General features: G+C 49.9%; 7 protein-coding genes across 13 annotated transcripts; 4 read left to right on the top strand and 3 right to left on the bottom strand.

Moving 5' to 3' along the window:
• Positions 1 to 116: 116 nt before the first annotated feature.
• On the top strand, positions 117 to 2,964 carry FOIG_13143 (uncharacterized protein). The gene is made up of 3 exons (XM_031214235.1): positions 117 to 760; positions 815 to 1,677; positions 1,732 to 2,964. Exons 1-3 carry the CDS (start codon positions 383 to 385, stop codon positions 2,294 to 2,296), a joined length of 1,806 nt encoding a protein of 601 aa, XP_031055945.1. The 5' UTR covers positions 117 to 382; the 3' UTR covers positions 2,297 to 2,964.
• FOIG_13142 (uncharacterized protein) lies at positions 2,649 to 4,679 on the bottom strand. Its single transcript, XM_031214234.1, has one exon. It carries the CDS (start codon positions 3,714 to 3,716, stop codon positions 3,402 to 3,404), a length of 315 nt encoding a protein of 104 aa, XP_031055944.1. The 5' UTR covers positions 3,717 to 4,679; the 3' UTR covers positions 2,649 to 3,401.
• Positions 4,680 to 7,193: 2,514 nt separating this feature from the next.
• On the bottom strand, positions 7,194 to 13,723 carry FOIG_13140 (mannosyl-oligosaccharide alpha-1,2-mannosidase). Of its 2 annotated transcripts, XM_031214232.1 has the most exons (3): positions 12,650 to 13,723; positions 7,925 to 12,593; positions 7,194 to 7,866 (listed from the first exon to the last, which is right to left on the bottom strand). In XM_031214232.1, the coding sequence occupies exons 1-2, from the start codon at positions 12,851 to 12,853 to the stop codon at positions 9,636 to 9,638; spliced, it is 3,162 nt and encodes a 1,053-aa protein (XP_031055942.1). In that variant the 5' UTR covers positions 12,854 to 13,723; the 3' UTR covers positions 7,194 to 7,866; positions 7,925 to 9,635. The 2 variants fall into 2 exon arrangements, with proteins under 2 accessions (XP_031055942.1, XP_031055941.1); XM_031214231.1 differs by having other exon boundaries at positions 7,194 to 12,593.
• Positions 7,669 to 9,410, top strand: FOIG_13141 (adenine phosphoribosyltransferase). Its single transcript, XM_031214233.1, has 2 exons — positions 7,669 to 8,732; positions 8,801 to 9,410. Exons 1-2 carry the CDS (start codon positions 8,210 to 8,212, stop codon positions 8,944 to 8,946), a joined length of 669 nt encoding a protein of 222 aa, XP_031055943.1. The 5' UTR covers positions 7,669 to 8,209; the 3' UTR covers positions 8,947 to 9,410.
• FOIG_13138 (uncharacterized protein) lies at positions 12,737 to 19,951 on the top strand. 3 transcript variants are annotated; one of them, XM_031214229.1, is made up of 3 exons: positions 12,737 to 16,070; positions 16,120 to 17,724; positions 17,784 to 19,951. In XM_031214229.1, the coding sequence occupies exon 1, from the start codon at positions 13,282 to 13,284 to the stop codon at positions 13,867 to 13,869; it is 588 nt and encodes a 195-aa protein (XP_031055939.1). In that variant the 5' UTR covers positions 12,737 to 13,281; the 3' UTR covers positions 13,870 to 16,070; positions 16,120 to 17,724; positions 17,784 to 19,951. The 3 variants fall into 3 exon arrangements, with proteins under 3 accessions (XP_031055939.1, XP_031055938.1, XP_031055937.1); XM_031214228.1 differs by having other exon boundaries at positions 16,120 to 17,728; XM_031214227.1 differs by having other exon boundaries at positions 16,120 to 19,951.
• Positions 15,018 to 18,149, bottom strand: FOIG_13139 (uncharacterized protein). Its single transcript, XM_031214230.1, has 3 exons — positions 17,163 to 18,149; positions 16,112 to 17,044; positions 15,018 to 16,061 (listed from the first exon to the last, which is right to left on the bottom strand). The coding sequence occupies exons 1-3, from the start codon at positions 17,295 to 17,297 to the stop codon at positions 15,573 to 15,575; spliced, it is 1,557 nt and encodes a 518-aa protein (XP_031055940.1). The 5' UTR covers positions 17,298 to 18,149; the 3' UTR covers positions 15,018 to 15,572.
• A 2,683-nt stretch (positions 19,952 to 22,634) lies between the features above and the next one.
• On the top strand, positions 22,635 to 26,684 carry FOIG_13137 (uncharacterized protein). Of its 4 annotated transcripts, XM_031214226.1 has the most exons (4): positions 22,635 to 23,517; positions 23,592 to 23,802; positions 23,856 to 25,002; positions 25,049 to 26,684. In XM_031214226.1, exon 1 carries the CDS (start codon positions 22,833 to 22,835, stop codon positions 23,139 to 23,141), a length of 309 nt encoding a protein of 102 aa, XP_031055936.1. In that variant the 5' UTR covers positions 22,635 to 22,832; the 3' UTR covers positions 23,142 to 23,517; positions 23,592 to 23,802; positions 23,856 to 25,002; positions 25,049 to 26,684. The 4 variants fall into 4 exon arrangements, with proteins under 4 accessions (XP_031055936.1, XP_031055935.1, XP_031055934.1 ...); XM_031214225.1 differs by having other exon boundaries at positions 23,592 to 25,002; XM_031214224.1 differs by having other exon boundaries at positions 22,635 to 23,802; positions 25,065 to 26,684.
• Positions 26,685 to 26,773: the final 89 nt, after the last annotated feature.

Raw genomic sequence — 26,773 nt, 5'->3', positions numbered from 1 at the left:
TTCCTTAGAAGGACCTGAGGGACCCTGAAATGGCCTGCCCACATATCCATCCTCTGAAGCCCACTAACACGGGTAGCGCGTCATAGCAGGGGAGATGGAACTTGGACCCCTGTTCTATTCCTACCTGTTGTCAGCCGAGATACGGACCAACATCAGCCCAATCTAATGCTTGGACAAATCAACACCAACTTCCAAATTCACGATACCGACATTTCACCATAATCATTCTTCTAATACTCGACGCATCCAATTCACGTGCCTTGAAGAACTCGAGACGCAATACATCGACTTACTACACAGAATACGCCATAATATATAATCGAAGCCTTTCAATGTAGCCCGATATCACAACTCGATTACACCGACTCCCTCCCTTCATCCCATGCCCAGCTTCTTCCAGTTCACGCAGGGCACCGAGTCGCACGTCCGACCCAACGACTCGGCCCCTCTCCTAGGCCGCTTCCGCGCTGTTCCTCCGCGTCCTGGCGTGGTATCTCGAAGGCGCAGTCAACTCGGCCTCTTCTCGAATACCGCAGACAACAGAGGTAGCGTGCATATACTTGGATATGATGCTTTTCCTGCAGATGACGACGATACGGACAGTGATTATGACCTTGAGGACGATAGGAGTTTGTGGCAGCGTCTTTGGCAACGATGGGTGTTGGATATTTGGGTTGATCCGAGGCAGTCGGCGGTGAAGAGGGTCGTTGATAAGTGGTGGAGTCGGTATGCATTTCTGGTGTTGATGCCGGCCTTGTTGGTATGTGCTGGAGCTGCAATAAAAACAACAAAGAACCGACTGACTCAAGAATAGGCTGTGGCGTGGTGTTCTATACCTTTTCCTCAGTATAGAATTCCTGACGACCATATCGGTGATGGAGACGAGGATAGACTCCCCGACGGATCTAAGACGCCTGGTCACGGAGCTGCCCGAGTCCAGGTCAACTTTTGGTTCTTCCTATTCGTCTACTATGGTTTCTACAACCTTACTGCTCTTATCTGGATCACGAAGGTGTTCAACCTCTACAGCCTGAACTGGTGGCCCCAGTCTCTGGGTTTCCCGCTTACCGTCTCACTCATCGCCATCTTATCCATCGCCGTCCCCATACCCATGTACTACAATGATAAGGCGCGTTATTTGCTTGTTCACAATACAGCATGGATTTCATGGACCTTCATCATCATGGCCTTGCCTGTCACGATCGCCTTTATCATTCTCACGACTAATGAGCGGCACATCGGGCTTCGTCACTCGCTATCAGAAACTCAACGCATCTTTACTACATCCTGGTGGACCGGAGAGCCAGACACGTTCAACGGTAGGGACCGTCGGCGCCGTAATGTCACGGCTGATCTATTCGACGCAGACGCAACTCAAGTTGAACCCGAGCTGAGGCCACAGGGCGTTAGGATGCGTCGATTGTGGTTGCCAGCAAGCTTTGTGCGCTTCTTATGGTTTTGCGTTGCTTTGTTTATTGGGCTCATGGCATATGTGATCGGAGAGGCATACGCAGAAATCTATCTCCGAACCTTACCACACAACAACTTGGAGACTGTGGTGTACGTCTATGGCTGGGTTGCGACGGTGCACTTGCTGGATGCGTTAAGTGGCTGGGTGCTAGGAATTCGAGAGGGTGAGCGTGTCGGAAGCTATCCTTTGAGCTGGATCTTCAAACTGTAAGCCTCGATACATACAGATACTGTTGTTTCCACTACTGACACCACAGCCAGATACTTCATGTTGACCTACCAGATGTACGTTCGTGCGCTGTATGCACGACTGCGTTCACCACAACAGTTCATAACCCTCCAGATATTGTCATCAACAGGTCTGGTTGTCATCACGCCCATCATGATGACCTCCTTTGTGCACAAGCTCTTAACAATTCTCGGGCTGAACTCGCAAAGCTTTGGTTCATACCAGAAGCTCCAGACCCGCAATGTCTTCATTCGCTTTCTTGCCGAAAACGTCTCAATGGTTGCATTCCTTGGAAGTATTCTAGTACTGCATTTCGGAGCCAACAAAGACGTTTACCCATATTTTGCGTTCGATACGGAGGGAGAGGACTACAACTTTGGCCTCACTTTCTACGCCTCATCAGTAACGTGGGCGTGTGAGTTGGTGGCGAGTCTTGCCGTGCGGGGACTCATCCGACTATTTTTCCAAATTGATGTCGGCCTGGAGGGGAAGCTGGACTTGGCTGTCTGGCCAGAGTTGATGCCAACCTGTGTGGCAGTCATGCTGCACGTGCTGCAGAACATGCTATTTTCCATCATCCGACTACAGTTTCAGTAAGTGGAGAAAGGATCTTCTGTGGTCTGGTGTGAAAGAGGACCGATCATCCAGGGGCTATTTTTCATAAAGGATTGATGAGTTAGAGGGTCGGAACGGCCCGAGAAAGGTTGCCGAGAGGTACGACTATTGAGATGGTGCACCCATCGACATTCGCACCCGCGCAACGGACAATAGGTTGAGTGTTTGGCCTCTGCTTTGCTTTTTCTGTTTTCGTCACTCTTAATCTGCGAGTCGTTGTCTTGAGTTGTCTTTCAGTAGAGCGACTTCTTTGCATACTTTGTGATGACCTTGGACTGGGGAAGCTGTGCTGTTGATACAAGTCGATACCCATTAGAACGTTTCTAGAGAGTTTTGCTACGTTTCATCTTTGTTATAACGCATTAGATACCACATACTGTTTGTCGACACGTTGGTCATTACCATTAATAGCAATTCCGAGTTGAGGAACTTCTGAAGTGGACCGAGATAGCGACCATTTCAGATCGTTAGGGCGACTTGTCTATGCAACTATATTGTTTCGGGACTTGCAGGCCAACAATGATTGGGCGACGGAGTTCAAGTAACTATTTCCCGTGCCTGGTGTTTCATAAAGTTTATCTGACAGAAGCAAACCTGGATCATGATTGGGTCGGTGCAGCTTCCGTAGAATGGTCCTTTTGAAACCCCATGAGATACTTGCCTACTGCACACTGTCTTGCATACCAAGGCGATGAATGATGTGCACTGTAGCTATGAGAGGTTTGATCGGCTTGCCAGCCAACTCTTGAATTACCTGACGCGCAACCGACCTGTTCCTAAATCGATAGCTCGTATCGGTTCAAAAACAGCAGCTCAGATTGGCTGCGTTCTTATGTTGATGCCTGCATAAAAGTTGTACTGTCTGTACTGTACTGGTGCGAAGGACCCAGTTCTATCAACATCCATGGCGACATCGCCCATCAAGAAAGATGGAGACACTTGTATCAAAACCTCACGCCGAGCGGCCCGCAAGGGCGCCAACACAGAAACGCGCACCTGCGGCTAATGCAAGCCCCAACCAGTCTTTTCTTCGGTGAATGAGTACAACAAACGGCGGTGTACAATATTCAATATTATCAACAACCGGTCAATATGGCAGAGGAAGGAGAACTGATGACGCGGCGATGAAGGGGCAGCCGGTCAGCGAACACTGGAGGGGAGGATATGCAAGACATTGGGTGGAGAGCTGGGGAAGCATGAGGCACAGCAGATAAAAAGGAACCACAACGACAACGCCCAAGACCAAGGCCAGATGGTGCGCGATACCGATAAGGCAATGTATTCCGGAACGGTCAAGAGAAAAGAGACACAGAAGCAGGTAGGTCGATGCAGAGGGCGGCATGAATGCAGCCGCACATCGCATCGCATCGCATCGCATCGAAGACGCAGAAAATTGCTGCATGTTTTTCAGGAAAGGAACCTGGTGGCTGGGATCAGGGCTGAAGGAAGAGATCGCAGCGCAGGGCAACGCAGCACATGCGTTGGCTGGTGTGGTTTGAAATGGCTTGGTGTGGTGTCGGGCACAAGCCCGTGATTCGTGATAGTGACTTGCAGCGAGCTGAAGCGGTAATCGTCAACCGTCTTACATGTTGCTAGAGAGCTCAGATGCGTCCTATTTCGATGGGCCGCCGGCTAAAAAAGAACCCTGTCCCATCTTATGCGGGTGTAGTGTAGCGTGTAGTACATACGCTTGACATGATAGACATCTGCCTGGTCTGAAGGTGCGTATAGTGTGCCTCATCCTCAGCAGTAAGGATCCATATTGGGCACAGAAACGGTCTCAGCTATCAGGGCCTGTGGGGTTGCATTATAATCGGCATCAAAGAGATAGCAGCCGATCAGTCACGATTGAAAAGGCAGACGGGGTCTGGGTTATGCAATAAAGACGAGATCAGCATATTTCAACCCTTGATAGGCCTCGCAGTTGTGTTATCTTGGCATGATATAACGTCGTTCGGGAGCCTGGCGAACCCAAGCCAGTAAGCTCGGCCTAGTATGCCCTCGGTTTCGCCGTAATGGACTCATCGAGATGCTCTCTGTCATGATCGAAGATCGGAGCAGAATTGCGAGATCGTCTCGTTTAATAGAACAGAAAGTTTCAATGAAAGGAACAATAGCATGTGTCGCGAGACCCTCCACCGTAACAGCATCTGTCTACAATGTAGAGATTTGAACCCATGTAGGAAACTTGATGCCGTAGAGTAGCAATGTGAATGGCACAGCTGCATAGAAAGAGCGGATGGGCGTGGGGAGAGCTTGATAGAGGGTTGCAAGAAACACGGATTTGGCCATTTAAGAACACCATGAATAAGGAGTCATGCGATCTAAAAATAATAAGACCCGAGTGCTCCTCATGGCCCTCATTCTTTTGTTGTATATGGATACTTCTCTGCAGATTAGTATCGGCCAGAGACGGATCATGAACCAAAACAAAGCTCTCATGAGCCATGCATTTAGAAGCGCTATGGGACGATGGCTGGCATGGGTTTATGGCGTCTCCGGCCTTGACCACGGAAACACAGTGGAACAGCGGTACTTGGGCGGAGCAAGTGGATAAGTTGTAGCTGAAAGGTTCTCTGGAGGAACTCGTTCATGGATCGTATGTTGGGTACCTTGTTATCCATGTTAAATCAAGCGGGTAGAAATGCCAACTTCGAAACCTCCATGATACAGCTTCTGGAACGTATCACTACGAGAAACAGTGGTTCTCGAATGTACCTTGGAGAACTTCTAGCGAACTGATTACTAGTGGTGTGATGGTTGATATGGTGAAAACGATGGACTACTGAGATAACATCGTATCATGAAGACATTTGTGTTAGACATGACAGCACAGGCTGCACCTGCTTCGTCCTTGGCCTCCATGGTTGTCCACCAAATGGAAGCGGGAATAAGCATGGCATCCACTAAGAAACTAGACTGAAGAAGGAAGGGTGCCCAAGAATGAAAGGAGAGACACCCATCGGCGGTAACCTTGCCGCTGCTTCGATCCTTTGTTCGAGAGAATTGCCTAAAGAGGCAGTTCGTTGAACAACCTCCGCATTAGTATTCATCCCTTCTAGTACAGAAATAGGCTCTATCTGCCTCGACTGTATGTTATAAAATCATCTTGTAGGTATAGTTCAGCGAGGATGATGCCATATTCAAACTTAAAGAGCTTGTATAAAGCTGTAAAGTAAACGGGACCATTGAGTTCAATGCCTCATATGCCAAGCATACGCCAAGGATCCATTTCGTTTGCGGGAACCCGGACCTAGAAAAACAACTTAGAGGTACAGGCCTGGTTGGCCATGTACAGAATATGCAACACATAACTCTCATGGCTGGCTGAAGCTCCGATGGGCTTACGTGACTTTCCTTTCACGGGCTGTACAGTATCTCAGTCTCTTTCCTTCTGTCAAAAGACTCGTTTCATAGTGAGCTTCAGCTGTTCCTCTTAACTGGGGTTTCCTACCCGTGAATGTCCGGGTGGCTGTGGATGGATGCCGGAATAAACCCAGCAGCGCATATAAGACCCAATTGAAGTTGAGATTCCCTTGAAGCTGCTCCAAGGGCATGACCTGAAACTACGGGGATGCTCATAGTTTGCATTGGGTCAAATTCTATCTGGAGCCATTGCCCGTCCATCCGAGGCTGGTGGTATGAATTGCGGTAGCGGGAGGTAAGGCAGTGAAGTATACTTGGAGCGAAGAATTCTAGCGTCCCTCCAATGGACGCTAGGCTCGCAGCAGGCCCGATACTGGGGTAAGATAATTTATTGGATGCTAGGGTCTTGTTCAATCAAGGATAAAGGATTGAGGGACGACAACGGATCAAGGCAATCGAGTGAGCGTGCATAAGGGATGGAACTTGATAGAAATAGCTGGCATAATATTGATCTTATACAGCCAAACTCGTATTCATGATGCTTAGGTACAATGAGCAAACAAAACAATGTACATTTGATGTACAAGGAACAACACAGACCAACCATCATTCAACGGGGTCCAATGTGTGGCGGTTAATATTGAGTTGGACCTGGTCCCGCCATTGAGTAAAAAAAGCACTTGAATGGTACGACCTGGCATCCATGACATGTACAGAACACAACGGCGGAGCCTTTGTGTTTCTCGATTTGTCGCGGCTGACGTTACTGGGACTCTTGTCTGTAACAAAGAGACGCGTGGAAAATATACTCCAGTCAGTTATTGCTGGCAAACGCTCGTGAATCGTATCACGACAGATTCGTGTTCGCTCGGCAGCGTGAAGTCTGATTTGGCAAGTTGACTCATAGAGGTACAAAAGATGACTATCCAATAAGAGTGTCGATCAAGGGTTCAGGTTGCCGATTAGCATCTAATACTGCATTGATGCTACATTGATACTGCAATCATGCATGCAAACCGAGGAGTATGCATCATTTGTTTGTAAGAAATGGCGTTTTACATATCAGAATTGTCATGCAATCGTTGCGGTACCGTTATGTCGACATACGAATGTTTCATGATGATACAACTGGCGGGGTACTCATGCTACCTATTTATCATTCTATACGACAGATGGGATTGCGCGTACTGGGACAAGCTGCAAACTCACAAGAACTTTCACGAAACAACGCTGCCTGGTATGAGTTGCATTCTCCATTCGGACATGGCTGCTTCTCGATATCCAATTGCACGATTGGTGCTTGTTGAGTCATGTAGACTAATACCTTGAATCGTTGATATCTGACCTGAAGCTTGGACACCGAAAAAGCCCGCTTGACCGCTTGCTTGTCCATGTTTGATGATGACGGAAATCAACTCTTGCTCCGAAAATCTCACTCTATCTATGCCTACTTGTTCATTTGTCTCTTCTTGGTGAGATGCTTACCGTTATCACATCAATCCAACAAACCAATCCCTAAGTCTAGGTGCCGATTATCACAGATAGCAACAAGTGGGTATCAGGAAACATCCACGGATCTGAGCCTCCCCACAATTAACTCCATGTTAGGCACTGCTGGGCTCGATGGTGCGTGCTGGACCCAGGGAGCAAGAAAACTTCTGACTTTAAACTAAGGTGCCAAAATTAACCAATCTTTAGGCCTATTAGGAAATACTAAACCTATCTCGTCTTTTTGTCATTTGTCCCAAGTTTTCTTGCCCCCCCTTGGCTGGGTCCTGGGCGCTGGCGCTGGGCATTGATCACCAAAAGGCTTCTGTATCCGACTCAGCGGCCAGAATTTTGCTGAAATCCATCGCTGCCGCTGCTGAGAGTTTCGGAAAGGAAAAAAAAGTTAACAAAATTTTCCCCCTCCCCCACCTCGCATTTTCCATTTGCACCCCTTGAAAGGCTTCCAAATCAATGGGACCCTGTCGGGTTCCCCTCCTCCTCGCTCCCAATCGTTCAATCGTACCTGCCCGCCATTCCCCCACTAAGCCCTCGCACGCCTGCGGCATGCCTAAGTTGCACCCCTCCTTCCTCATCGTCAATACCACTGAAGTTGCGCATCCGTCTTTCGGCAGCCCTGTCCTTCGCAGCCAAAACAAAATTACGTTAAACCCTTCCATTGTGCTTGTACCTGCCTCTTACTGTTTTGCCCGTCGGGTACTAAATCAGCCAAGTAACTCACGTAGACGGAGCACGTACCTCGTTCGTACTCTCTTTCCGCCTACCACTAAACCACTGTAACTACTTCTTCCGACGCGGCTTGACCACCGACTACCTTCCTTACCTGAGGTGCCTACCAGGGAAAAAAACCACTCCTTGTGCCTGGCAACTGCCTCCGCTCACCCTTTCCCAACTTGCCCTGTATCCCTCGTCTCTTTTCTCCTTCTCCCCTTATTCCTTCCTTCTTTTTACCGACCCTCCCACCCCTTCTTCTACCCTGCCTCTTCCCTCTCTCTCTTCTCCTTCTCTCTTCTTCCCTCCACAATGAGCGCTCAAGAACCCCTCCCCTCTACCAACTCATCCTCAGCGATAAACAACACCACGTCTACCGCTGTCGCTAGCCAAGATGCCTCGGGACGACAGCCCTCCTCCTCCGCCGCCGGTTCCTCCGAACTCTCCGGTGCAAAGATAAGCCTGCGCAAGTCGCTGCGAAGCTTCCCCGACTTCCCTATCCCGGGTATCAACTTTGTCGATATTATGCCTCTCTTCGCCGACCCAACCGCCCATGCCACCCTTGTCGATGCTCTCGAACTTCAGATCGCCGAGGCTTTCCCCACCAAGCCTGATGTTATCGTAGGCCTTGACGCCCGTGGCTTCCTCTTCGGCCCTGGTCTTGCGCTCCGTCTCGGTGTTTCTTTTGCTGCTGTCCGCAAGCAGGGCAAGCTCCCTGGACCTTGCGCTACCGCTGAGTACGTGAAAGAGTATGGCAAGGATCTGTTCCAGATGCAAGAAGACGCCGTCCGTGAGGGCCAGAAGGTCCTTATTGTGGACGACATCATTGCTACGGGTGAGTAAATCTGTTTGCAAAGCAGTATGCTTGAGGCGTATGGGACCGTAACTGACATGAATCATCAGGTGGTTCTGCAAAGGCTGCAGCTGAACTCGTCCAGCAGCTCAAGGGCGAGGTCATTGGATACTTGTTTATTCTTGAGATCCCTGGCCTAAACGGCCAAGAGAAGCTCGGCACTGCTCCTGTCAAGATTCTTCTTGAAGATGCTTAAGTGGCTGATGCCAGGCTTCCTCTATTTTCGATCCCACTTCCAGCGATAAAGCGATGCCGGGCCATAGATCGACGTCAATTAGCTCTGGTGTGCCTCATCGCGGCGCATTTGTGAGAAGTTTTGTTAGACCTGGAGAGTCTGTTTTTGCTCTATTTGTTTTCGAAGTGTTGGCGGCGGTAGTGACCAAATTTTACAGCAATTCACTTATTTTACTAAGTGAGATCTATATTGGTTGGCGTTTTGTGGATGGCTTTTTCACGACTCAACAACAGCAAAAGTCTTTTCGGGTTCGCGCATATAGAATGGGGTTTTTGGAGGATACCTTGATATAGCCATATAAAGAAAAATCGCAAACTAATAATCATAAATGCCAGTATTATCTGCCCACCTTCTGGCTGCTTTGCCATCATGAGACAATAATTACATGCCTTGCAAGGGCATCATACCACCTACAGCTATGATTAGAATTCTTGAGATTATGAGTAGGTCTCTAGGTCAGGTTTATAAATCTCAAGTTGAGCTTACAAGCAAGGCTTTGGTTGTTAAACGTATCATACAAAGAGACATCTATCCCCTATTTCCCTCAAAGCCTGAAGGTATCGTACGCTATCAAAAACAGCAATATACAAAAATGACGATAAAAGCCACCAAAATAACTCCGAGACATGCATATGAACTCTATGCGCTCGTTATAAGACAATGGCGTTCTCTATCAACATCCCTTGACTCTCCACCACGTACTTGCGCCGCATGCCTACACCCTTAGCCTCACCGAAACGTTCATAATCACCCTTAGCTCCACGCATGAGAACGAGAGGCACACCGTTGAGCCGCCCCATGCCTCGGGGTGTCACTTGCGCCGTGGTCAGCAGGGGGCGAACAATCTCATCAGGGCCTTCTTCTGAGTCATCACCCTCGTCAATGACAATCACAAGTTGTAGTGTGTGTGGCGAGGCCGGAAAGCTAGGTATGCGCTCTAACTTTTCGCTGAATGAGCAGCCGCCGCGACGAATGACAATTATTTGATGTTGGCGAGACGATGACTCGGGCAAGGGGGCACCACATGCTTCACCACCGAGGAAGACGGTTTTCCAAGGAAAGTTGGCTACGGGCTTGCGGGAGTTGTAGCTGGGTGAACCGACCATCGGTGTGTCGGTAATGGGCGGCAGAGGAAAAGCGCCGGGGCCGGTAGATGTGTAGGCCGTCCAACGGAGTATAGTGGGGCCGGGACCATCCGTCTCCGTCTCCGGGAGATCGGTATATGCGGGTTCAAAGACGGAGCTCACGGCACGGAGAAGCGACTTGAGGAGCGATTCCGAAGGAAGAGCCGCATGACTCGGAAGAATCTCACTGGATACGTTGACGCCCTGGGCGGGTGCTGGAGCACTGGCATTCGACTTCTCTGGTGTATCGAGGAGAAGGTCAATCTCAACGATGTCCTTTCGTCGAATACAAGTAAATGCATCGTCTTTGTAAGATCTCACATGCTCTGCATGAAAGAAGACATTCTCGTGACGACCAAGCTCTCTACTTGCTGCGTGTGTAATTCTCCAGGATCGATCTGCACCCTTACCGCCCTTCTGCTGTTCCAATTGAAGCCGCATGCCATCAAGGTTGCGGACCGTTGGTCCGTTGTGGCTGTACCACACGAGAGACGTCCCGAAACGAGACACAAGCGAGCTTGCCGTGTCACCGGGTGGAAACTCTATCCATGTCATGACGCGCTCAACGGGCGCGGCGCATACGCCGTCATGCGGTAGCATTGTTGGCGGTAACGTCCATGGAAACATTGTGTGATTGGTTTTAGCTCTATATCTCGTTACATGCCCTTTCTTCCGATCGAAGACTTCTACGGCTTCAAGGGGTCCATGGACATTGGGAGTATTGTGCAAGTCCACGAATAGTGCGACACTGAAAAGGTCAGGACGAGCAGCCGTAGCTGACCCGGAAAGACCTGGAACTGTAGGTACCGGACATGAGTGCGTGAAGCTCTCATCAATTGTGTCGTTCTTGGATACGACACGTTTCGATAATGAATGTCGTCGAGTCGGCTTCTGACGGCTGCGCTTGGGGATAATAAGGGGGTGACCCTCCGTAGAAAAGACAAACGCAGCATCAACCTTGTTGAGAGCATGGTCTGGGTCGAAGAGGAGGTACATGTACTTTGTTGTTTCACCAAGGAAGAAGCTCTCCATGCGGTCAGAGAGCTCTCCTGTTCTCACGTCTTGAAGACCAGCCCATCCACATGGCGCACGACATCGTCGCTCAATGTCTTTAAGAACCATTTCTCCGACATGCAAGTACCATGGGTCTTGTGTGGCACGGTATATATAATATGTTGACTCTATGAACTCGGGACGGCCTGGCCACCAACCGAGCCCCTGATCAACAGTGTTTTCGCGGACAGACCACCGCTCAGGCAAAGCAGCATAACGCGTCCAGAGAGCAGTATAAACAAGATTTGCCTCTACGGCTTCATCGACCTCGCCAGCCATAGCTAACAGACCAGGGTAGAAGGCACCCAAGCTATCAATCCACATAGTATATGGTTGCCCAGTTGTGCGATGATTATTCGAGTAGTATGGGTAATGACTTCTGTCGGTGTACAAATATCGCTTGACAGAGGCGTGTGCCTGATGCCATGCATCCAAGAACGCCTCAGAGGTCTGTAGCTCGGTAGGCAGAGGAGGGTGGAGGACGTTGGGGTCGAGCCACTCAGTGCTGCTCTGTCGACTAGTGGTCGACTTGTTGGGCATGCCGTGTCCTGAAAGCAGGATATGGCTCTTCAAAGCATATTCGAAGAAGCTATCCATACCAGCACCAATCCCGGCGTGTGGCCCTATCCACTGCCCACCCTCTGCGTCCAGGCCGTTACCGACGAGTCCAATTTCACTCCTTCGTCCCCAGACTGCCCAGAAAGCCCTCTTGGCCGCTTGCTCGAATCGAACGTCTCCTGATAAACGACTGAGAACTGTGAACTCTAGGGTAAGACTTCCAGCGCCGGCACTGCAAGTCTCGGTGATCTCCCCTGAAGCAGTCTCAGGTTTGCTCTCCATGTGACGAAAAAGGGGCGAGTTTGTATAGAAAGGAATCCCATGTCGAAGATTGACCCGAGGATATGGGATGCCAGTGTCTGTGTAAAATGCTGGGAGAAGCCTTTGTCCAAGATCGAGGGCCAGCCTTAAAAGTTGACCATCGTATTTGAAACCATTCGGCCAGGTTATAGGCGCCAGTTCAAGGGGGTCGTCCGCCTGAGTCGCCCAGGCTGGCTGCACAGTATACCCGTTGATAGGCAGTTCTCCTATGGCAAAAAGATGCGCACTGAGAAGGCCACCCAATCCACGTATTACGGTCTCAAAAACCTGAACCTTGCTGTCCAGGTCAAATCCAGTCGCTCGAATGCCCTGGCCCGAAACACCTGGTCGTCCATCACCATAGTATCGCACAAAATCCGCTATTCCATCTTGGAAATCGCTCAGAGCTTTCGACCCTGTCCCTGACGCATCTTCGGGTCCTCCGGCGAGGATCGCAAGTGTCGATAGACTATCAATGAGTGTAAGGGAGTAATTTCCTAGGGCATCGTTCAGTCCGATATGGGCGGGATTTTCTCGGTCTCGGGTCAGGGGCGAGCACGTCAAAGGTCGAAGCTGTGGAAAAAGTACAGTCAGCTTTGAACGGTGATCAGCTGCGAAACCAGACAAACCTCATCCTCAGGAAATGCATATTTCATGTAATTGCCAAAGCCATGATAGAACATATCGACTGTTTGTTGGCGTAACCGCACAAGGTGGTCCTGCCGCATTGCTTGAGCCGTCCATGATAGTGAGGCCCAGATCAAGAGCTGCACCCACACCAATAACATCATGCCTCCTGGCTCAAATAGCCAATGCCTAGGCCTCCGAGACATTGGCCAGGGGGAAATGGCGCTCGAGAGCTACTGGGCTCATCGAGGGAAGCCTAAGAACAGCGAAACCGACTGTAAACCATACAGGTAATATACGGAACGCCTCGAATATGACGCGCGACAGACGCTTGGCGTCGCGATTTGAAAGTTTGGAGGAGACGAAATCCTCACGAATTCTTGGTGACGGTTATTTCCTGTCATCATCGCGCCACATGTGGCTAGCGTGCTGTGGCGGTTCGTGAACTGTGGTCCAATCAGGTACCGTGCTTAACGCAGGCTCTTTCCCAAACAGAGTCTCCACGAAGTCGAATGTCTTAAGAGCTTCGACAGACCTGGAGGTTATTCTTTATGACTCTAATCTCATAACAGATTATCTTTACTTCGCTTCTATGTAGGTCAACAGTGCTTGCATTATCATACTCAATTTGATCATGGTAGCCTCGTCCCTTCCTATCTATCAGTCATCAAAATCACCTTCCTTGTCATTCGTCAGTACTATAACACACCCCGAATTTCGATGCAACACAAACACTAAGGTAACGACGAGCCAACAACATCATTCAGAAGCAGAAAACTCTCTCTCAGCACTAGTTGCCACATCTTCACCTCTCTTAGCTCCTTTGTTTCGACGCCTTCTCCGAAGACTTAATCTCACTAAATCACAACCAAAATACGCGAAGCCCACTCAAGTTTATGCCAAGATAAAAGGTCACGATGAGAACACCATATGTGTGCCAGCGCGTCACATCCCTGGCGCTAAGGCGAGAACAGGGAGGGTCCCTTGGATGAACGTCACTGTTGATCTAACCAAATTGAAGCGTCAAGCGGCAATCAGCCAGCCGTCTGAAGCGCTGGCTGTAACTCAACGTTGGTTATGCCTTGAACTGCTCAGGCGACAAACGTTAAACGCGTTTCGAGTCATCGAATCGTTATTTCTCATCACACCATCACGCACAATAGAATCTCAAGCGCAGTTTGGCTGGCGTTGGCCCCATTCGTCCGTGATCACTCGCTGGTGAACTTTCTGGACCTCAATACCCAAGGCGCCTAGGGATCGAAACATGCGCTTGTCCTGTCTGTGCTCGGGGAAACAGAATCAGATCAGTCCCCACTTGAGTTCCTTTGAAGATCCTCTGCTACAGGATAGATTCATTGTCAACGGCAAGCCACGCGGACTGCTAGTGACTCCTAGCGCGTCATCGGGATCTTCTTTTCCGCTGAGTCTTGACCTAAGCTATATCTGGTTACTATAGCAAGCCAAGGACCCTGGAGATGCGATGAGCAGTGAGGTCCGACATGAACGTTCAGCTGCGCTCACTCTCAAATTACCTTGCTTCTAGTCCGGCAACACTGCTGCATTGTTCCGTCTCCGCCATACAGTCCCTATGGTATGACTTCACTGTTAGAAAAAGAACCCAGAATCGGTAATTTGCACAGCTTCCTGTTGCAACTCCACGACATCTTGTTGTTCCACTGCCATAGCGCATTTCAACGACTGTTACATTCTTACTCGGCTCTTTTTAAGAGTGCAATATAATCTGCAGGAGTATCATGTTGAACAATCGCTGGTCCTTCCAACAATGGAAACGTGGAAGTACCCTCACCACGTTTCTTTAAGTCCCTATGGTCTTGTCAGGGAGCCAGATCAACCATATCCTTAATTGGCAGGTCGAAATACCGAATCAGAACAACTGAAAAATCGGGGTTTGCTGCCTTGACAAGCCTTCACATTCTGAATTGGAGAGCTTCGTCCTCCCAGTCTTGACATACTTCTCAAGACCCGCTTGCTTCTACTGCCACGACTCCGAGTGGTTTGACTTCTGCCATTTTTGGTAAGATTCTCTCTTGGGTTTCTATTCCCCCAAGATAAATCTCTACAATACTTTCACTGCCATATTTCATCCTATTTCAACTGCGGCGGTCAAGCAAAGGCAGGCCGTTAGCCAGTTATCGGTCTCGTCTGAGGCTTGACATTGCCGAACTGTCAAACGGCGTGATCTGCATCGGGGGGCTAGAAACCTGGATCCCTGGCGGCTAGGTTAAGGGTGTCCGCGAACGGGGCCACTAGTTTAGGCTCGAGGAGGCCCTGTCAAGCTTGTCTCGACACCCTCCCGGCTTCCGAGGGCACCCTGAATCCTTGCCAACCTGAACCCAGTTACATGCAAGTTGCAGCGAGAATCAAATTTACTTGAAGCGCAATTTTCCAAACTGTCGGGTCTACACAAGGACAAGTTTGTCAATACGAGCTATGTGTTGTCTCACTCACGCTCCGCCCCCTTTCTCAGTCTTTCCAGGTCTTTCGCATTCCCCCCTTGCTTTCGTGGCAGCGAAACACGCCATCTTGTCAATTCTAAAATCGCCAATCTTAAGAGCACCCAACCAGATGTTATCTCAAAAGTCTGACCCCAGATTTTGTGTGAAGCCACTCATGTCACTTGACTTCCCGCCCGCCCATACAATTACCTCTCAAACTTGGCAATATCTTCGGAAGCAGTGAAGACATAGATAGATACTACAAGAGCATTGGGGAGACGTGATACGACGCAGAATTCCTTCTTATACAAAGATGTCGGGTTCTTTACGAAGCTCTATCTTGAACAATTCCTTGGGGTATATGAAAGGACTCTTATATGGAAAATACAAAAAAATGAGGGGCTCTTCGTTGAGAAGATGAAGTTGTCTATAATGCCATTCCCGAAAATGAGTCAGAAGTTTTCTGTTTTCACGACCCTCTGCGTCCTCCATACATCGTCTGTGTTGGACTCAATCTCATCAAGGGTTGCATGCGATTGTTTTGTGGTGGCATTGCTCCCGGTTCCATCTTCATTTGTTGGTCCCACATATGTGCGCTCATCATGTGGCCTCCAGGGCCATCTTCTTCCATCTTGATATTGGGAAGGCCATGCACCTGGTTAATAACCTCATCTTCATGAGTGTTGTGGGATCCGACGCTCATCATCTCGTCGTGCTCATCACCGCGGCCAGTGCGCTTCCTTGTTTGAACCGACTTGCGTCGTCTTCTGATATTGAGATCCCCATGGGACTCCATGTAAATCCCCTCCTCGAGCTTTAGATCGTTGACAACTTTGACTTCTATGTCGCTGGCATTCAATCGCATATTTCGGGAACCCCCTAATTCGTGAAAGGTGTCAAGCATCATCTGATAACGACTCTTCTCGACGATCTTATAAGCCTCTCGAAGCAAGTCCTCCTTAAAATAGTTAGCAAAGTCCTCCGGGTTCTGAAGCCAGAATGACTTACATCTCTAGATAACCACTCAATGTACTTGGACCGGCCTCGTTTGAATTTCATCTGAAGCATTTCCTTACCGGGGCACTTCTGGAAACGACTCTTATAGTCGCTCTGGATGCTCTCCCACATATCCTGACCCTTTTGGTTGCGGTGCTCCCAGCGAGATTCGAATATGCAGCGCTCCTCATCGGGACAGGTACTCTTGAGTGTTGGCGGGACCTCTTCTCCAAAGCAGTTCTTGTGCTCGTCGACAGGCTCTTCAGCAGCTGCACTTCTAGAGGCTCCTGACCTCTTGGTTGTGCGCTTTTTGACGCGGCCAGGGGCGTGTAAGGCAGATCTTCGACGAGGGGATCCAGTCATGGAGCGTGGAACATCTGAAGGTAATCCGTGCAGTCCTGTCTCTTCTGGGCTTCTTCGGCGGTACTGGGGTGGATGATGCTCGGCCAGAAGAGGGGCAGGCGCCATTTCGCGATGATGCATGCCCATTGGAATATGATGATTGTCCCTCATCATCATGTGGTCTTGGTGCTCAACTGGAGGCGCCATATTGACGTAATAAGGGTTGCTCATAGGTTGCGGTTCTGGTCCGTTTGAGACACCAAAAGCTCCCATATAGGGCTCTGGGGGCCCTGGGGTTCGACGTCCATCGTGGACATAATTGGCATGAAGGAATTCCCCTCCAGCGACCGGAGCTTGAGAGGTCATGGGCGAACTCGCTTGTGGGGATTGACTATTAACGTCAAATTGTCCTGCCCACTGCTGCTGATGATACATTCTGGAACTCCCAGGAGGGCTAGGGTGTTGATTAGGTGTGCTTGGAGGCGGAGGATATTGTGATGCAATTTTTGACACGCCGTGCAAAGGAGGAGATCCCACGACTGAGATAGGAGTTAAGAGGTTTGGATCGCACTGGCCAGAAATGCTGTTGAAAGGTGAAGAAACCTGCAAGAACAAGCGTCAGTTTTACAAAAGGACTATTGGGGGCAGAGCTTCGGATCTATGACAGCGCTATAAAAGGCTCTGCCAAGTTCACGTCCACTTCGGATGAAGCTCGACTTACAGATGAGTAGGATGTCAGATCGTGGTAAGGGGAAGTCTCAGTTGTTGGAATTGAGTCCTGCAGACTGGGAGCTCCCGAAAGACCATCCGGCTGGGGTAGACCTGGGGCAATATACTGCTGCTCGACCATGATCATGTGGGTATCAAATTGGAGGATTGGACAATCGCAGTCCAAATCGGTTGGTTTATGTTATAGGCGGGGCTGAATAACAGAAATGGGTGCTTCTGTGAGTGGTGGGGAGCTGTTGATGCTGTGGCTGCAAGTTCAAGATTCAGACCGATACTGATAATGGCACATTTATGACCAGAAACCAAGATACTTCAAGAAGGCATCAAGACCTGGCGAGGCAGATATGGAAGAACGAGATGCAAGACGATTCAGCCTTTTCTGGCCGCGGCCGCTTTTTGAAGACCTGGGGGGTCAGAGATCGAGGCCAAAAGAGTGCAAGGGCAGGAAGGAGGAGTTGAAGGGAAACAGAGCCTTGTGGGGTCACAGACGGGCCGGCCGCGTTGTATAAATGGTGTTTGGAGATGAAGAGCAGTGGAGTGCAGATCGTTGGAGTGTATGTAGGTTTGGTGTACATGGAGGTCAGCCTGAGAGACAGCAGTAACGAAGTACCAGGACATTTTTGAGAGCCGTTCTTTTGGCAAGCCCAGGAAGATATGGACGAGCCAGAGACAGGCCTCGGTGCCAGGGGCAAATGGGGGAAGGACTGGGGGTGTCGAGCAGAGGGATCAAGCCCCAAGTACAGTATGGGTACGGCCTGGCATTGCCTTGAACCTAGGAAGTGGAGGGCTTAAGCTGTGAGGGCTCGGGGCTCAATATCCTCCGTCATGCCAAGGTACTGGAGCTGTCGTGCATAACAATAGCCGCCGAGGGGTCTAAAGCAGCGAACGAAACGGGCTGGAAATAGAGAAAGGCTAAGGGCAGAACAGAGGACGTGCATGGACGTGCATGGTATGCCCGTGGAGATGACACTGGGATGGCTTAAAGGATGGAGGGGAATCATCGCGACCATCGCGGCTTCAAGGGCGTGTGTGGGAGTGGGAGTGGTGTTGAATTTGGCTTTTACTTTGGCTTGGATATGGGCGTGGGCATGTAAAACGAATGAATATGGGGCGGGGGGTGTTGGTTTGGGGGTGTTCTGCCATCCCTCCATCCCTCCATCCATCACATCCAGCTTCAGTGTGTACATTATGGGTGTGAGACGATGAGATGGTATGGGAAAATGGATTGAAAACAACACCGAAAAGAGTCGGATGTTTCTTCGGACGCTTCCTCGATTTCACCAGGCCGTCACTCTTTCGTCAGTCAGGGATGCTTGGAACTTTTTCCACCAGGCAAATCCCCCTTCACACGACCACCGCCTCGCATATCCGGTCTGGAGCAGTCTTCTATCCGACAGTCTGGATAGAGTATGTAATGGCAATCTCTGGTTATCAGTCTAGCAAGTAATGAGGAGATTACGACTCAACTCGACTTGACTCGATTCTCATCCCACACGGAGCTGACCTGTGAGGTCTGCGTTTGATCAAGAATGATAGAGGAGAATACAGCACGGAATCGAAGAGCAAAACAGACTGACTATTCAGAACCGCAACTATGATATATTATGTGGTTGGCCAAAGACACCATGAGCTGTCGCTGCACCGTCAACGTGTACGTACTGGAATGGAGGGTCGACACGAGTAGCCAAAAGAGAGACGGATGCCCCGAGAGGGAAAGGCGAGACAAGCTGAAGAGCAGTATTAGGTCTCTGCCAAACTAAAAGGCCAGGCTGAGCTAACGGGGACGAGAAATCAGTAATGGCCGAAGAGAATGAAAAGAACGGGGACCTGGGGGGGCCTAAACCTGGACCTTGACAATAGACGATGACATGGGCCAGCAACCACTGACCAGGTACGCAAAAGAGAAAATATGTGAGCGATAGGAAACGCAGCAAGGTGGGGACAAGAGTGGCCAAGGACCCTTTGTGTCTGGTCTGTCTTTAAAGAGGGAAGAGACAATCAGAAAGGTGGGAAGCTGGACCGGGTTACGCTACCTGAAGGCAGACATCCAGGAGCCGTGCTTCTGATGAGTTTCTCATCCCCTTCTTCGTAGACATGAGCCGGTGAGTCAACAAGCTCATCTTGGGTTGGTCTGACCAAGTTATCAGAGCTGGGACGACAATAATGTATGACGGACAGCAACAAGGGCTGTCAGCAGGAACAGGTACAGGTACAGGAACGCGGGAACTCATAATCCTGTGCGGGCCGTTTGGCGTCCATCGATCTGAAGATCGGCAGCTTTGAGAGAAATGGTGCGCCAGTGACGTCCCGTACGGTACTGGGATGTTAGTGGAGGAGGAGGGCGGAATACAGAGAGTCAAGACATGAGAGAATGAGAAAAGACGCGATGATCTAAAGTGGGAGCAGGGGTCTGCCGGGGGAGCGCATTTGGGGCTGGGTGAGGCCTGGCCGGGCCAAGCCAGGCCAGCACAGCCAAATAGCTCAGCCGACAGAGAAGAAAAAGGGTACAGAACGGATTTCACTCCATTTCTGCTTTGCTTCTTAGCCTCGAAGCTATTTCGTTTTGCTGGTCAATAAGCAGCGAAAACAAGAGCGAAAGCGGAACGGCGTCGGAGACGGAAACGGAGATGGAAGACGAAAAGGCCCAAAAAAGACGACATGACAGAATACAAAGTGACCATGCCTGCAACAGCTTAGGCAGATCCCAGCGACTCCACCACTTTGCTTGGCACTCGCCGGCAGATTGCCTGCCTTGTCATTGCCATTGTCATGTGTGGGTGGGAGGGAGGGAGGGAGGTAGAGAGTATTGAGCGGAGCATTGCATTGCATTACACTACATTGTATGGCTTGCGCACATGCTGAAGATTCTGTCAGTCAACTAACCATCCATGAAACAGTTGCAGGTCTATCATATCGGTCGGTTGGATGCTGCCCTTTGGCGCAACGACAAGAAGGAACTCTGTAACCAACAACAAGCTTGATATTATACGCGCGCTACCTGGGACCATGATAGGACCGCGTGTAGCGCGAAGCCGTTGAGATGTGAACCTCGCCGCAAAATGGACGGTAGTGTTAGCCTTAAAAGGTCGCCTCGTGCCCCCCCTGGGGGTCATAAATTAACGACGCTCTACCGCGACACATGGATCGGAAGCTTTGACTGTACGTATGTACTGTACAGGACGGTACAGTACCTAACAGTTTACCTTATGGTTCCCACAGGTGGCTTGTCCTGTCCTGTCTTGCCTTGTCGACTCTTCCCCTGGTCCGCGGATGCCACCCGGCCTGGAGCAAAAGCCGAGCAACGATGCCGCTGCACAGCATCAGCAACGTTCAGACAAGTTATGTATTGACAGAAAATATGTGCAGAGGGCTCGCTTCAACTAAGATGAGCTTCTTTAATTAATTATCCTTCAGCTACTGCAGGGCTCTCGAAGACGAGTGGACGGAGAAAAAGCAACGGGGATTATGATGCTCTGGAGCCGACAATATCCCGGTTCCCTGACTCAATCAGTCTCAGCTCCAACTCGATTCAGTTTTGAGGCTGGCTGGGCATGGTCATACAACAACTAACGCAGTGTCTACACGTCACGATTCATACTGTACGTATCTAGGATGGCAAAGCAATGATCACAAAGACACGACTAATTGTCTAATAGCAAGTTTAAACCCACTTGCCCTGCTCAATATGCAACCCATAACATAGCATGGCATGCGCCTCGCGGCGCTTGAGAGATGACAGGGGTATCGGAGTTAGAGGGTGGCCCGCTCTGGTGCAGAAATGCGGCCCCGCTGCCGGCCATTCAGCACTCTGTGCCGCAAACTAGTGATGACGCTAAAAAGCTTAGCTTACCAGACTGTCGGGACCACGCTAAGCAGGCATCAATCCCTGTGAGGTTACTCGTCTTCCCAAAGAAGCATGGCCCGAGCAGGGGAGGCCCTTGATTTATAGTGGGAACAATGTGCTACGAGCGAAATAGCCATTGGTAGCCCAGATGATCAGCCTGATGATTGCGATTGGGGCCAATGGGTGAGAGCTCCGGGCTCGCACGCTTTGCTGAATGTGGTATAGCGAGTACGCGCGCGTTTACCATGCGGTTGGCTGTCATTGGACAGCGGCTTGACTGCAAGCGAAGGTCCTGCCAGCTCAACGCTGGGCCTGACTTTCCGTGTCAGGTCCCTGCACGCCCCCCCCCTTGCTACTTGCTGCTCCTTGCACATTGATTGCTCCTCTGATTTCCTACCTCACATTATCCATCAGAATCAATCAAACCCTCTTCATTCCACCAGCTTCGGCCTTCTCGTACCGACAAATCATTACCGATTTACTCACCGATTTTTCGTTGGCCTTTCTCTTTCCTATTCTGCGTTACAATGGGAGCAACCTTCCCCACATCCCAGTCAAAAGGCTCCATTGTCTCTTTTTTTTTTTTTTTCTTACAAAGTTAGACTACGTTTTGACAAATTCATTATGAGATGCTGAGAGACTTGGCCCAAGATTGGACTAAACTTATGCTACTCCAGCATATACAATTGGAGTCTTGCCGATTTCTATCGGATGCATGTGCCATATCATGATACCTCCAGCATTTATATGGTTGGTTCACTTACTATCAGTCTATCACAAGCCAAGTGCCGGCCTGGAAGGCTCAGGCCCCTGGACATCGTCTCCCTCGCTTGTGCGCTATAGGTAGCTCATCTGTTATTAACGCTTAGCTATTAACTTAGCTGCCAACATCGCCCCCATCGCACGCCGCTGCCGCCAGATCTGGGGTTTTGGTTTGAGGGTTCCTGCAGATCCATTCTCGGATCTAACGTCGCGGGTGTCAAAGATAACACAGCCTTGTCACGCCATGTGTCTATATGATATGGTCATTGAGGTATTCTGCCTAAAATAATTTCTACACTGCATCGCAGGCTTCCTTCCCCATGCTTCAAGGCAGTGAAAACGCTCCGCCCTGCTCCACCGTTTCATCAAGCTTGGCCTTGTGGGTTTCAGCATTGGCTTTGCCTCTTACCCGTGATCTCAGGACCTTGGAATGCTGTTGAATTTCAGCGAGCAGACATGTCTTGCTAAAGGACTCTTGCCCTCGGTTCTCAAGAATCAAGAGCCCCCTTGTCTGGTTATCTCCGTCCTAGCGTGGTGTCACTGGTACTCTTGATTTTGTTTCCGGTTTCAAACTTCTCCATCTCATTTACCCAACTGCCGGGACTCTTAACGCGGACATACTTTGGCCTGAATGGGAAGGTTTTGCGGGAGATTGCTCGATTCACTGGCTTTTTCGATGCGCATCTGACTCGTTCAAGTCCACTCTAAGCGCTCTCGTCGCGTCAGGTTAGATGATCGCCCCCTACCACTTACAACACAACAAACATGTTGACACTACCGAGGCATGTTTGCTACGGTATTTCTAACGAGCATGGGAGTGTTTGCCGCGAGTATTCCGCCTTGTTCGTAGGCTTAGCCGCGTTTTTGACGTCTCACATTTCAACTCAAAAGTTCGTATATGTCGGTCCATAGGGTCGCATTTCTGTCCGACCCGCTCCCCCTTCTCCCAGTCATATTTCGAATCACACGCATGCTCATGCAGAGTGGGCGGTACCAGACTTTCGGGACCAGATAACGTGTTTGTTGCTCGTACGTTGCGAGCAGAAGAGGCAGGTGATGATACGGCTCATCAGCGTTGAGACAACCATCCATAACAGGTGTAGTGCCGTACATATCCGTCCGTCTGCAATGGATGGCGGCCCCCCCGCTGTGACATGGCTCTCGCTAGGGTGTACCTTGCCAATGCCCGGCTTGACATTCATTGCTCAAGCCCTGGCAGAAAGATGTTTTCGATTTGTTGCTAGGCTGAATTTTAGCGTTGCCTTCCGTAGCCAGCACAGGCACAAGGCGACGCCCCCAAACCCCTCCCTCCTCTTTTCTTGGCAACCCATCTCATCTTGTCATCTATCGGGCGATCATCGTTAATAAGGAACAAAACACACACCCTCGTCAGAAGCCAATCTCGTGGGGTTCCGGATGTTCCATCCACCCATCTTTTGTCCTGATTGCGCATGTCTACGGCCCGACGCTTCGACTTGTTTGCATCACGGTCAATTGCAGAGCATGTCATTCAGCGTCAACACACTCACCCATGGCGCAGACCTGCGGCATGCGCTGCGCAGTAACAAGAACAAGGGATGTCCAATTCCCCTCCATACTGCTATGGCACTTATGTTCTGCTCGGCCGGGGTACGTACACTCCCATACATCATCTTGTAACCGCAATACTTGGATACGCCCGCAACAAGCAGACCCGATATCTTCTTTTGGGTGTCAATAGGATTCTTTGCACCTCTGCCAAGTGAGCAGCTGATTGTGGCTACCTATTGTTCTTCACATGGACCAAGTCCTAGCTCACAACTGTCATGTCTCCAGCGTGCTCTATTTGGTTTGCCAGCATTGTTCTGTGCTCCCAAAACGACCAAATCTACTAAGGCTAGCCGTCGGCTTTGCCGTTACGTGAATAGCTAGAGCTTATTTGCCTTAACTTTGTGTTAAAGGCGCCAAAACGTGTGCAGCTATCGGCCGCCTCTGCACTAGGACAAACACTCGCCACAAAGTTCTATTATGGCTTTTAGCCTGTATTGTATGTTTCTTTCCTTCATGTCAAAAAATTGAATATAGAAACTTTTGTGGTAGTTCCTCATACCACAGCCTACTGCTGTATCAGCCCCCTTCTTGATGCTGCGAGAGCCGAACACTTGGCCTACTCGGAGGAAAGCAAGACAGTCTCGAATCAACTACCTTGTCCAACTTGAAGGGAACTTGTACCAGTCACTTCATTGATATGCGTCACCGATAGCTGCTTGCTCGCTGTAGCACGGGCTCCATGTTGGCCTGGAACGTTAGCCTACTGGCATGTCTCTCTCTACCAGTCACTGGCGATGGGGACGCAGAATCCCGGGCCGTTTGATCATTTCAACCATCTTTCTTCTTACGTCTCTATGCATATAGCATGGAGTTACAGTGACGGTATCGTTTTCCAGGGCCTGAAATTCAAGAAGCACCAAAAGTACTCGGCAAAGACTCTTGAAAATTACAATGCAATTCTTAACACCAAATGGCCTCAACAACGTGATCTATTGTCTCTCTATCAAGTCTAGGCCTCTATAGATATAGGGTTCATAAGGAACTGAGTCTATCCACATATGTGACAAGTCTCCAGTTTCTTCTGACCAGGGGTTGATTCAAGCCCTCGTTGGGAGCAGGATCTTCCTCTTTAATTTCAGGCTCTAATAAGAGGGAATTATGGTACTGCAATAAGCCAACTCATGGATTCATGGGGCCTGTGCTCTGAAAGTGTGGTCATGGTTGGCATTTTCTCCATCTCAAGATGGTGTTTTTGAAAGGAAATTGAAGGACGAGACGCCACTTTCGGAATTGGCTGCGCACAGGCAGAAGATGCAGCAGTTGCAAGCAACTATGGTCAAGAGGATAGATCTTTCAGAGCGGTTTAGCGCGTGACTCCCGGCACTTGAAAACGCCGTCTAACGGCTTGCCGAGTCTTACATTCTTTAGTGAAGCAAACTGCGTCTAACTGGGATGGGCTGGGCTCAGAATTGCTCTTTTACAGGCTGGAAGGCTTATCCCAGCGCAGATCGATGGCGAGTTTCATGAGCGGGCACAGGACGCAAGTCCTGGCTGGGGCTGGGAGGGGGCGTGTTGTTGGTTGTTGGTTGTGCCTCTGTTGGTTGTGTTTTCTCAGAGTCAGAGTCAGAAGAGAATGACCGCCAGGGATCAAATTCGACGTGGTTCTTCCTCCCAGGGTCCGCTACAGCCCTAAAGAGTAAGTGGCTCGTCTTCGGTTCAGATACTGAGACTGATACTGATAGTGGTTCCGATCTCCAGATGCCCTTGTTTCTCGTCTATGAACGCTCACTGTGCCGACTTGTCTCATCGGCCGCTACCCTCAGCATCCCTGCAATGGAATATCGATAGAGAATCCAAGATTGGAAAAGAATATCCGGAGCCGGCATTGTTCAGTTTCTAGAAAGTTGGCTCAAGCATTACCCGCATTGCTTTACATAGCCTACTGAGAGTGCCTTGCCGAACTGAATTCAAAACAAACAATAACGGCATCATTATGAGTAAATTTCCAGCCAACTCTTGTCGTCTGGGGGCGCTTAATCCAGATATTTGGTTTGTCTTCTGCCGCGCACCAAGGCCCCCCGGCCGTTTCCGTTTCATGCGGCCATGGGTCTGCAGAACAGGCCAAACAGGGCATTGCCGGCCTGAAAATGCGGCCATATACTTTACTTGACGACATAGGTCATATCATCTCCGCTGCGAGGCGTTATTCTGACTCTATAGTCGATGAATGAATTGCCTGATTGCCGAGACTTTCTAAGCTCTGCGGAGAGACTCGATGTACTGCTTTGACAAGGCGTTTTCGGGACAATGCAATGTTTCGAATCACGATGGTGGACAAGGAATGTATTCGTCTCAGCCTCTGAGGCATGGCCGTTACCGACTCCAAGGGTTTATCACTCATGGAATTCATCCTCAAAGCCGGTGTCTATTCAATCGATATATTAGCTACTATTGACTTGATGTCATTGATGCCCAAAACCGTCTCTTTTGCATCCTTGAACCCAAATTTTACCTTTTAAACGACAAGAGCACCACTGAAAACGCCACGGCAACTTCATTTCCGATGGATGAGGAATTCGGAAATAAAGAGAAGGCAAACGGCTGTGGCGTAGATTGTTCTATTGTCCCTTGCTCTCTACCGGAAGTCGAATCAGGATCATCACCACGCAACCAACAGACTCGTCGACGCTGGGAAACGCCAAATTTGACCCAAATTCGTGGCGAGGGATCAGGGATTCTACCATGGCATTCACTGTCCTCAATCGTATCGCCACACTAGCTCGATGATGGGGCAGATGCAACTGATGGCTGCGAATCAACCTCCAAGAGCCGGGGTCCTGGGTTGATGAGCTGCATGCATTTCCGGCGATTGCCTCTCCAGGCTGACATCGATGAGTCGAGTCAGATATTGGTTCAAAGTTAATTAAATTGATCTACAGGTACTGTTTGTTTGTTTGTTTGTTTGTTTGAAACATCGTAGCAGGCAGAGGCAGAAGTGCAGCTCCAGCTCCAATTCCCCTCCTCGTGCTTCGGCTTCTCGTCATTGAACCCAGTCATGGTGCCCCATAGGGTTCTGAGAGTGAGTGATTGATCAGGGGGCACATAATGGTACGTGCCATTGAGAGCAGAACGACAGAATGCTCCGATCCCTGTCTTCGCCCGCCCTGGACCTGGACCTGGACCTGGACCTGGTTGTTGCTGTCTGTCGCTTGTCAACGTCAATGTCACCGTAACCTCAATTAGACTCGGCTCACGGATCAAGTCCCCGCGTCTCCGTTCCCCTGCAACCTCGCCTTCGCCATGGTATCCGTATACGTTATGAATATGAAATGGCATGGGTCAGAGACGACTTCTAACTCGCTTAGCCAAATGCCTCGGCCTATGCTTGATGGGGGCATGTATTTCTGCCTGAGATATTCATGGGCTATCAGGTCTCTGTTCGAGATTTTGCCCAAGTTGCAAAAGTG

Source organism: Fusarium odoratissimum (genome assembly GCF_000260195.1).
Source record: "Fusarium odoratissimum NRRL 54006 unplaced genomic scaffold supercont1.31, whole genome shotgun sequence".
Taxonomy (NCBI): Eukaryota; Fungi; Ascomycota; class Sordariomycetes; order Hypocreales; family Nectriaceae; genus Fusarium; species Fusarium odoratissimum.
The sequence above is the reverse complement of the archived record's forward strand: the minus strand, read 5'-3'. Positions and strand labels throughout refer to the sequence as shown.

What these genes read in the sequence shown, in the direction of transcription:
- FOIG_13143 (XM_031214235.1), top strand. Translation starts at nt 383, where the DNA reads ATGCCCAGCTTCTTCCAGTTCACGCAGGGCACCGAGTCGCACGTCCGA. An exon ending in TGTTGATGCCGGCCTTGTTG is followed by an intron (nt 761 to 814) that starts GTATGTGCTGGA and finishes ACTCAAGAATAG; the next exon opens with GCTGTGGCGTGGTGTTCTAT. An exon ending in TTGAGCTGGATCTTCAAACT is followed by an intron (nt 1,678 to 1,731) that starts GTAAGCCTCGAT and finishes CACCACAGCCAG; the next exon opens with ATACTTCATGTTGACCTACC.
- FOIG_13142 (XM_031214234.1), bottom strand. Translation starts at nt 3,716, where the DNA reads ATGCAGCAATTTTCTGCGTCTTCGATGCGATGCGATGCGATGCGATGT.
- FOIG_13141 (XM_031214233.1), top strand. Translation starts at nt 8,210, where the DNA reads ATGAGCGCTCAAGAACCCCTCCCCTCTACCAACTCATCCTCAGCGATA. An exon ending in GGACGACATCATTGCTACGG is followed by an intron (nt 8,733 to 8,800) that starts GTGAGTAAATCT and finishes ATGAATCATCAG; the next exon opens with GTGGTTCTGCAAAGGCTGCA.
- FOIG_13140 (XM_031214231.1), bottom strand. Translation starts at nt 12,853, where the DNA reads ATGTCTCGGAGGCCTAGGCATTGGCTATTTGAGCCAGGAGGCATGATG. An exon ending in ATGCATTTCCTGAGGATGAG is followed by an intron (nt 12,594 to 12,649) that starts GTTTGTCTGGTT and finishes CTTTTTCCACAG; the next exon opens with CTTCGACCTTTGACGTGCTC.
- FOIG_13138 (XM_031214229.1), top strand. Translation starts at nt 13,282, where the DNA reads ATGGTAGCCTCGTCCCTTCCTATCTATCAGTCATCAAAATCACCTTCC.
- FOIG_13139 (XM_031214230.1), bottom strand. Translation starts at nt 17,297, where the DNA reads ATGATCATGGTCGAGCAGCAGTATATTGCCCCAGGTCTACCCCAGCCG. An exon ending in ATCTGACATCCTACTCATCT is followed by an intron (nt 17,045 to 17,162) that starts GTAAGTCGAGCT and finishes TTGTTCTTGCAG; the next exon opens with GTTTCTTCACCTTTCAACAG. An exon ending in TTGAGTGGTTATCTAGAGAT is followed by an intron (nt 16,062 to 16,111) that starts GTAAGTCATTCT and finishes AACTATTTTAAG; the next exon opens with GAGGACTTGCTTCGAGAGGC.
- FOIG_13137 (XM_031214226.1), top strand. Translation starts at nt 22,833, where the DNA reads ATGATACGGCTCATCAGCGTTGAGACAACCATCCATAACAGGTGTAGT.